This window comes from Sinocyclocheilus grahami, unplaced genomic scaffold, assembly GCF_001515645.1.
Source record: "Sinocyclocheilus grahami isolate Dianchi unplaced genomic scaffold, SAMN03320097.WGS_v1.1 scaffold13.1, whole genome shotgun sequence".
NCBI classification, from domain to species: Eukaryota; Metazoa; Chordata; class Actinopteri; order Cypriniformes; family Cyprinidae; genus Sinocyclocheilus; species Sinocyclocheilus grahami.
The window spans coordinates 2336586-2347683 of NW_015505192.1; the positions used below are offsets into that span (position 1 = coordinate 2336586).

Here is an 11098-nt window from a genome sequence, read left to right on the forward strand (position 1 = left end):
ATGAATAATAATAATAAATTATATATATATATATATATACACACAGTATATATATATATATATATATATACACACGTTACACACACACACACAAAAAAATATTTTTAAATTATAAATTATTATTTATATATATTTGTGATACACCATCATAAAAATGCATCGCAAGACACACAACATGAAATGTGTCAAGTGAGACACGAGTGCCAAACATGACAGTAACAAAGCACTGACTTACAATTTTGCCTTGCAGATAAAAAAAAAGCAAAAATGTCCCCTAAAACTACATTAAAAGAGGGACTTTTAAGCAACTGCCTTGAAACTACCCAAAATATCCCTGTAACCACATCGCAATGCCCTAAAAGCCACTCAAAACACTTATTTACATTTTGTCATTTAGCAGACGCTTTTATCCAAAGCGATTTACAAATGAGGACAGTAGAAGCAACAAATCAAAACCAACAAAAGAGCAATAATATGCAAGTGCTATATTAGTATATTATTACAGTGCTATATTTCAATTTCACAAAGAAATGTGCAGCATTTTGTCCAAGCAATAATAAAAGGACACATTTAATTTATAATTTGTCTTAAATCTCATTTAGTAAAAAACTAAAATCGTGAATCGAATCGAATCGTGAATCGAATCGAATCGTGAGTTGAGTGAATCTTTACATCCCTACTTTATAACATTCTCCACTTTCAGCATGACCGTTGATATAACTCCATGTGGGTGGGGAAACATAAAGTAACCATTAACATCACAGCCTTACACATTTTATTCAACATTTTTTATCCAACCAAATCCAGATCAAAGTCAAGTCCCACCCTACACTAATGTTTTAATGGAAAAAGCTATATTTAAATTTTTTTTTTAAATGGATCACAACACCAAAGTTAATTGCATTGTAAATGTCATTTCATATTTATTCTTAAGATTAAAGATTTTAAGATACTAAGTAAATTTAAAATAATAATAAACAACTATTAGTTCATATTAATATAATATATTAAATATATATTATCTTCAAAATATATTAAATCACAAGCTATAAAAACTATAAAAATGGAAAATTATATATAAGTATATATATGTTGTAAATAAAATATACTAAAATAAATCTTTATTGCACATAAAAAATTAGGGATGCACGATATATCGGCCACCATATCGGTATCGGCCGATTCAGCATGCCTGCAGGTGGATGGATTATCTCGGTAAAGGAGAAGTGCTCACTAACACAGATTTAGACAGATTTGTGAACAATATTTAAGAGAAATAGGCCTTTTGTGTACATAGAAAAAGTCTTAGATCTTTGAGTTCAGCTCATGAAAAATGGGGACAAAAATAAGTGTTCCGTTTATAATTTTGTTCAGTATATATATATATATACACACACATGTATGCAACAGTGCTGTTGAATATAAGATGTTCACCACAATGGATCAGCACTGAAGACTGTTCAATATAGCACACATTAGTGCTGTTGTAGGTTGAGATGCTGAACCAGCAGAGACATGTTTGCTTCTGGCTCGGTGTCTAGCTGACTTCACAACCTCTAGCAGGGCCGGGCTCTGTTTACACCCACAAACCTGTCTACACCGCTGAAAACCAGACAAAAGAAGAACAGGGTTTGTTTATATCACTCAAATCAATCCAGAATTAACATAGACGGTCTGAACAATGCTTGCACAAAGTCAACACATCTGAGATGTTTACAAGACAAAAAAAAAAAAAAAAAGGAAACGCAGAAACAATGGCCAGACATTGACAATACGTAATGAATTTCATGAAAATACCAATATATTTGCCAGTCCTACTGATGTCTGGTGTGTGATTGTGCATGAGTGAACTACATTATTGACCTTGACGCATTTGCCAGAAGGTACCAGCTGAAAGGGGCACGCTCCTCATCCTCCGGGAGCCCACCATAATGAGAGAAACACTCCAGCGGACTCTATCAAATGACTCGTTAATTTGCAAAAGAACAGCTGAGAACAACATCCTCTGTTAGCGATGGTTTCTCAGACACATCTAACACTTCAGAGTGAATATTTTCATTCTTATACTGTAACAGCAATATTCACTGCATGTATTGAGACCCCTCTGCAAACAGATTGGCTAAAAGGGATGATGACATTACTGCGCTGAGTATTGATTGATTGATTGCTAAGAGTGCTCTAGTGGAGACCGTCCTTTTGTAACAGAGTGTTTGAGTGAGTCATTCAGAGAGAAGTGTGTGTGTGTCTATTCTTAGACTGTACGCCTCTTAGTACTCTTGTCTGGACCTTTTATATTCAGTAAAAGCCTTAATTCTCCTGCAGCCTCCAGCTATATAGCCACTGACCAAAAACAGAGCAAAATGTGCATCAGCGTGGCCAGTGTGCAGAACATTTTTATTATAATGCACTTTAATATGCCATTAATGTTGCTTTATTAATTCAAAGACAACAGTGAATATTGCAAAAGTTTTAAGCGCATTTTGCTTTCAAATATGTATATATTTTTTATTGCTATATTGGTTTATACTGAAAAATTATACACCATATTCTTGCTTTAACAGTGTGGAAAACATGAATTATTTTTAATGTATTTTACTAACTGCTTTAAACATTTTGTGATGTCATCGAATCGATGGCCAATGATCAAAAACACAACAAAACTTGAATCATCATGGCCAGTGTGAAGAATAAGTGAATTAACAAAAAGTCTGTGGCATATTAAATTGCATTATAATTTTAAAGCAAATTCTGTGCATATTTTTACGTTTTAAAAATGTGCTTTGTTACTTTATATTGTTATATTGGAGCATTTAGAAAAAAAAGATCACATACACTTGGTTGAAATGCATAGAAAACATGTCTTAATTATTTTTTTAAATAGATTTTGAATGCAATTAATTAATTGCTTTACACATTTTGAATCTATCAAAATAATTGAAAAATAATTGATTTGATAAAGCAACATTAGTGGCATATTAAAATGCATTATAATTTATTGGCTAATTCCACATATATGACAATGGGTTAATTGCACATTTTGGTTGCACAAATCTTGTTATATAGGAAGATATTAAAATATGATTACATATTCTTGATTTTTAATGTACTTTGGCCAATATGCAGAATAAATTAATTAATAGTGACACGTGGACCATATAGGGGGGGAAAAATTACTCCTGGTTGAAAAGAATGGGAAAAAATAAAAAAAATCAATTATAGCTATATAATAACTAATTGCTTTAACATTTTGAATTTATTTGTTTGTTTGAATTCATGGCCACTGAAAAAAAAGAAAGAAAAGATGCTTGCATCAATGTCCAGAGTGTGATTTTTAATGTACTTTGGCCAATATGCAGAATAAATTAATTAATAGTGACACGTGGACCATATAGGGGGGGAAAAATTACTCCTGGTTGAAAAGAATGGGAAAAAATAAAAAAATCAATTATAGCTATATAATAACTAATTGCTTTAACATTTTGAATTTATTTGTTTGTTTGAATTCATGGCCACTGAAAAAAAGAAAGAAAAGACGCTTGCATCAATGTCCAGAGTGCATACAAATTGAATTAATTTTAAAATGCTTCATATTTCAAAAGACAATTTCTTTTAGTATCAAAATGTTTTTAATGCACATTTTGTTTAGCCATTATATTTTCTAACGACTGTGTCAGTTTGCCTCATTATTGGCTGTTTTTCTTCATTTATTTGAAGCCTCTGATATCATGTAAGGATGCAATGATGCATAAATGGAAACATTATGAAAATAAGCAAAATAATGTATAGCAAGTATCATTATAGCAAAATAACTTCAGGGTCATAAAAAGACTCCTCCACTTTATGGCGAAGTTGATTTTTGTGATAATGACTGTGCATTATCCGCTTATCAGTGACGCTTCTTCTCTCCTCTGCAGCTGCATCACTCACTGCGTCTATTTTTGCTTTGTAATTCAGGTCTGGTTTTAGTCTCTTGTAAGAGTGGGACGTCTCCAAAAAGTCACAGACGGATTTAACCCAAGCGGGCTTCCTTTCTAGCCTGCTTTACGGGTGTGTGGTGTGTGGAGGACGGGCCAAAAGCAGACAGGGCTGTTAAGCTCATTGGAGACGTCAGCTCTCAGACATCTCTCAGCGAAAGTGTGTTGATTTTGGAGGGGTCAGCATGCAGTCAAGCATCAGAAATGTGTCATGAGCAAAATAGAGGAGAGCGTTCCACCCGGACCCCTCCTCATCACAGACCCCGCGAGGCCACCATGGCCAGATACATCATGAGTTATCTGTGTTTAGTGGTGTTCTGGCAGGGCAAAGTTAACCCAGCTGGCGTTTGCGTGCAAACAATTCCCTAATCGCTGCTCCGAAACCCGCCTGCGAGGGTCATGTGTGAGAAAACACTCTCTTTATCGGACACTTTCCCGCCAAAAATCTGTTGCTGTCTGAGAGGTGATGTCACAAAACGTCTCCAGACGTGCTGAGGTGCTAATGCGTCCAGGGCCGAGGGGTTTGTGCAGTGCATTGTGGGAGATTTAACTAAGGTCAGAGCAGATGGGGATCAGACTGTCATGAAGCCAACACTCCTGACAACACAAACATCATTCAGTGTCATTCAGTGATTCAACTCCATCTGATACACACCTGAACTCTGTGGGAAACTTTACTTACTTTAAAAATGATTATTCATTTGAAATTAAACAAATAAATAAACCCTGGTTTTATGGCCAGTTTTTTTCCCCCACTGACATTATTTTCATCATGACAATTAAGCGCATTCTTCTCAATTATCTTTAATGAAAATAGTAAAAAAAAAACTCAAAAGTAAAAATATTCACAACAGTGATTATTGTGCTTAATTGTCATGAAAATAGTCATAAATGAAAACACCATAATTGTCCTAAAACAGTTCATTTGAATTTTTTTACATAATTCTATCTAAAATATACATGCAAAATATATCATATCATATCATAAGAAAATGATATAATCCAGTCATGATTTAAAAAAAATATTTCCCCACTGTGACACTATTGTCATGAAAATTAAGCATGTTCAACTAAATTACCTTTAATGAGATTTAATGAGTCTAAAGTAAAAACGTTTTTTTTATGATCATTATGTAAAATAGGGAAGATGTGCTTAACTGAAAATAATGTCACAAATGAAAAACATCTTAATGCTCCTAAAACAAGCTTCATTTTAATTTTTCATTATTTTTACATAATTATATCTAAAATTTACTGTAAAGTATCATATTATATTATAAAATAATACAATCCTTTTTTATGAATAGATTTCCCCTCGTGTGACATTATTTTCATGACAATTAAGCACTTAAGCGCATTATCCTCTTTAATTATCTTTAATGAGAATTAAAAACACAAGCCAAAAGTAAAAATATTCTCAATGATTACAATTACTGTAAAACAGGGACATGTTTTTAATTGTCATTAAAATAATGTCACAAATGAAAAACATCTTTCATTTTATTTTCATTTTTTACATAAGTAAAATATTATATTATATTATTAAGAAAATTAGATAATCCTGTTTTTATGAAGAGTTTTCCCCCTACTGTGACACTATTTTCACATAAGATAAGCACATTCTTCTCAATTATATTTAATGAGAATTTAAAAAACAAAGTAAAAATATTCTCAGTGAAGAATGAAATGTGCCCAACTGTCATGAAGATGTCACAAGTGAAAAACATCTTAAAGGGGACATTGGATGCCCATTCCACAAGTTAATATGATTCTTTAGGGTTTTCATGAAATGTCTACAACATACTTTGGTTAAAATTCCTCAATGTTCATGTAAAACAACACCCATTTAACTGGTCTGTTCACAGAGACCCGTTTCGGTGCATGTCTCTTTAAATGATAATGAGCTACTGAAATGCATTAATTCAGTTCTCAAAGGTCTGCTGAAATTGGCTAGGATAGACAGCACTCCCACAACCCCACACAGCTCACAGCATGTCATCAGACGGAGCTGAGACACAGTATCTTCACAGCCGTCGCTGGAGGAATGTTCTACCACCCCCTCTCTGAGCAGTACTGGCAGAAAGCTCAGTGTCACTTCCTGTCGCCCGGCCACTGAACTCCAGAACACAGTGGGAATGCCAAGAGATGGTCTATAGGAGTTGCGTGGCATTAATAGTTTAAAAAAGTAGTAGTTGTGGCTCAGATGCTCAAATGACATGTTCTTCTCTACATACGCTTCCTTATATCCTGATATTGTCTTGATACGATCTGAGGAAATGAGAGAGGAAGGACACAAAAGAGTGAATCTCCGCAGCATGGGCGTGAAATCACTTCCTTCCTGGCATCCACATCCATGGCATATCTGCATCAGTAGATAAAGTCCTGACACAGATGAGACGGAATATTCTGCAGGGATAACTACAAACCAACCTGATGGCATGCTACCAAATCAATGGCAGGCAATCGGGAGAACAACTGGGAAGAAATCAGAAAAATCAGTTTGTCTTAATAATATTTTACAATTATTCATTTATGCTTTTATCCAAAGACCACAGATGCTTTTAAGCAAATTACAAATGTGGAATATCACAAACAATTCTGTTGGTCCTTTATTTTTGTGCTATTGTTGCCTAGCTCCGAACACACTGCAGTCTCATTGGTTCAGAATCCTGCTGCACACAAATGACAATAAAGTGCAATAGTTGGGTTCTAGAAATTCCTTTCATTTTCTCCATAGAGGAATTGATTATTAATGATAATTTAAAACATTTAAAGACAATCAATGGTATATGCGTTTATTATAGCCATCAGCCTGCATTATTTCTACTTGTTTTTAAAATAATCATGCCATTTACCAGTGGAATTCTTGGTGAAAAACTACATTACCCATTATTCTGTAGAGAAATGTTCACCAATCAGAGAACTAAAACAAGCTAATTGCGACAAAATAACTCTTTAGTCTCTGCCCACTCCCACATTCTCAAAACACTTAAACATTTGCATATAAATACATATTTTGCAATAAAATTTATTGTTTCTATAAATAAATCAATATCATTGTCTTAATAATATTTTACAATTATTCATTTATGCTTTTATCCAAAGACCACAGATGCTTTTAAGCAAATTACAAATGTGGAATATCACAAACAATTCTGTTGGTCCTTTATTTTTGTGCTATTGTTGCCTAGCTCCGAACACACTGCAGTCTCATTGGTTCAGAATCCTGCTGCACACAAATGACAATAAAGTGCAATAGTTGGGTTCTAGAAATTCCTTTCATTTTCTCCATAGAGGAATTGATTATTAATGATAATTTAAAACATTTAAAGACAATCAATGGTATATGCGTTTATTATAGCCATCAGCCTGCATTATTTCTACTTGTTTTTAAAATAATCATGCCATTTACCAGTGGAATTCTTGGTGAAAAACTACATTACCCATTTTTCTGTAGAGAAATGTTCACCAATCAGAGAACTAAAACAAGCTAATTGCGACAAAATAACTCTTTAGTCTCTGCCCACTCCCACATTCTCAAAACACTTAAACATTTGCATATAAATACATATTTTGCAATAAAATTTATTGTTTCTATAAATAAATCAATATCATTAAAAAAAACAATGGAGAAATAGAAAACTACTGATTTAATTAAATTAATTTGGTTCATGGCTTACAACTTTTTCAAAAATAGCCTACTTTTTTTAAAATCCCTATGGGAAAAAATGAATGAAAAAAATACTTACAGAACCAAGGCGGATGAAAAAATGGACAGACACTAATGCACTCTATTAAACATTAAATACTTCATAATTACTTGATGCTGCATGGAAAACCTGTCAAGTTTGGTTAAGACACCATTGTCTTTTTACAATCATCAATGAACTGACTTTAGCTGGAAAAATTACTGTTATTGTCTTCTTGCATTATTGACAAGCTATTTTCCTGTTTAACAGTGTAAAGCTGCTTTGACACCAGTATTGTATAAAGCGCTATACAAATAAAGGTGACTTGACTTGACATCATTTCCAGTACTGTCCATGCGAAACCAACAAGTTCACATTTCTACTTTGACAAAACATTAAACCAAAACTGCTAAAGAGACACTGCCAGCACACTGCATGCTATGGCTCAAACTGATGCAGCTTTGCTGAAACACACTGCTAAAAATGTAGTGCAATAAATTCTTGGCACTTCTGACCCAATCTGTTCGTATCAAAATAACTGGTGCGAAAATAAACCAAGAAGCTATTTGAACAATTTCACTGTCAACATCATTTGAAGCAATGGATGCTATGCAAGTAATGCACTAAAACAGGCAATAACTGCAGGCCACCAATGGGCTTTGATGCAGCCAAAAATCCCAGTGTGACCCTGATACTCCAGCCTGACCTCTGACCCCTGGAGAGAGAGCAGCTGCCCAAACCATCCCTCATCGTGACTAGAGAATAAACAGAGATGTTCATAGACAGTCTTTAACTGACACACGTGAAAGATCCTTAAATTACACTTCAGCAGAGACTTGGAAGTATTTACACTAGTCTATATTACAATGGTAAATTTAAGTATTCAAACATGAATGTGTCAAATAGATTTACGGAGTCAATATAAAACAAACAACAGTTTCAGAGCTTATGGAAAAAGAAAATATGAAGGTTTAGTTTCTGTGCGTCTGTAGTGGTTAAAACAAAAAAACCGACAATAAAAAGTTCAGCCGACAACCACTACAGTCTAAACAAGAGTCCCAAAGATTGATAAAATCGGTTAAGAATAAAACTATGCATAAAAAGTGCATTTATTGATTCATAAATTTCAGATATAATTCCTGAAACTGTAGGAAGAAAATGTCTCTGCCGTCTTAAAGGAACAGTCCTCTCAAAAATGAAAATCCTGTCACATCATTCCAAGCCCATCATTTTCATAAAGGAAAAAAACAGAAAAGCACCCTAAAAGTAGACGTTTCACAACATTAAGCTGTCATATGATTTCAGAAGACTTGGAATATTATGATGCTTTGTTGAGTCTCCATTCACTTCCATTGTATGGAAATTAGCAGCATGAACATCTTCATATAGTGTTTGGAGTGAATGCATGATGGAAGAACTTCCTTTAAATGTTAAGTAGTGGATGGCTTTTATCCACACATTAAAATTGAGGAGATGTAATTAAGTCTTTCTCAGAAAATGGTAAGAAACTGAATAAAATGATTTTAGATAAACTTTTAATCTGGCCTTTATTGCTTTTAAAGGGCACCTTTTGTGCCCCTTTTTACAAGATGCAATATAAGTCTCTGGTGTCCCCAGAATGTGTCTGTGAAGTTTCAACTCAAAATACCCCACAGATCATTTATATCATCATTTTGAAAATGCCTATTTTGAGTGGAAGCAGAAACGTGCTGTTTTCGTGCCTGTATCTTTAAATGCGAATGAGCTGCCGGTCCTTGCCCACTTTTTCAGAATAGGGATGTGCCTTTACAGCTCGTACCTCAAATTTCTCTTCTAAAACACATCTGTTTGGTTTTGATTATCATGTCTCATCATGCTGAAATCATGTGTTTTAAAGCCATTTCAGTTTAAACTTCTGATATAGTGTTTTCTGAGCGCACATATCCAAAGCACGCACACAGAAAGCGGCTGTCACATGGCATGTGAACACTAAACTATAGTAGAGCACTAAAGTTCTCTTTCATGTCTTATTGCGCTTAAACTCTCAAATACACACAAACGGATTTAATAGGGAATAATTAATTATTAGAAATAATAATTACCCACAAAAATAAGGAGTGGGTGGATTTTTATCATTGTAGGGTGGTTGTGTTCACCACCCTTCGCATAATAGGTGCCCTTTAAGTTTAAATTTTGGGTTGCTAAAGAATAAAAATGCCAGAATTTATTTTTTCTTTAACAAACCATTTATTGTTGCTCTAGCTTTGTTATTTTTACAGCCATCACAGGCTGTTAGCATGAGCTGTTAACCATGTATTCTCTGTCACAGTCTAGTGGGATTTCATTACGGCTACATGTTTATCCAAAAGTCGATGCTAAACCCTGGAAGTAGCCAGCACAACGCTGGGGCTTATCGGGGGAATCCTCTGGGATTTAAGCCTGACTGGAGGAAAGATGGGGCCACAGACCAGGCTTGGGTCTCGTGAGGTTGAGTGGGACAGACGCCAGCCGGACTCAAAGCACTGACCCGTAACATCCTTCCTGAGCCAGGCTACAATCTGGACAAATTAGCTACAGGCATCATTTTCCGTGGTGTTTTAAAAATCACATGGTTTGGCACCTGCAATGTCAGCAAACTGTTAAGTAATGTGACGAATGAGAAATTATATTAGTGGATGACGAGTGAGATGGACAAAGTGTTTTTTAGGGTCCTAATAAAAACAGGAAAGAGTAAGCATAAAGTCATGAAAAAAGACAATACATCAAGCTCACTACAGTTTCACAGGGACATGTGTCAAGTATATGGAAATGGCCGCATATTTATATATTTATATATATATATATATACCTGCAAATGGTGTTTTACTCATGAATCAACAGATATTATATATTAAGGGTTCATTTGCAAAAGCCGATAACTGTATTGTTATGTTTTTTCAGAAATCACGTTTTTTTTTTATTGCGCATTCCAAGTAATATCAATCAAACTGCAGTTGGGTTGTTTTGATTAAGTAATAATAACTTAAACAAATACAGGTAATTTACTAAATTAAAGTTCATTGAAAGTATGTTTTTTTTTTACATATTAAAAGTTTGTTTTACAGCAAAAGCAGATAACTCCAACAGTCGTTTTTGGCAAAAGCACATACTATAACTCCACATTTCATGTTTTAAAGTTTAAAAAAACACTTGTTTAATCTTTGTAATCTCCTCAGATGACAATGTAGATGCCTGACAAACGTTGTTGTTGTTGTGATCATAAACTTTATGGATGTGATTACACGCAATACACAGAGCTTTTCCCTCACCATTGTAACGCGCTGCTTTTGCAAGGTTCAGTGAAAACGTTTCAGCTTTTATTTTCCTTTTTCGCCCTGAAGAAGATATCACAGGTTTATCAAGTTCGACGGAATTATCCATCCTCGATCACTTTTAGTCAGTTTTGACGAAACTCCT

General features: G+C 34.3%; 1 protein-coding gene across 1 annotated transcript in view; it reads right to left on the minus strand.

Moving 5' to 3' along the window:
• LOC107599476 (arf-GAP with coiled-coil, ANK repeat and PH domain-containing protein 3-like) overlaps positions 1–11098 on the minus strand; it is a 64593-nt gene that overhangs the window by 45291 nt on the left and 8204 nt on the right. Inside the window, exon 3 of the mRNA XM_016291075.1 lies at positions 5964–6242. Coding sequence (XP_016146561.1) covers positions 5964–6242 — 279 coding nt within the window. The remainder of the gene's footprint in view (positions 1–5963; positions 6243–11098) is intronic.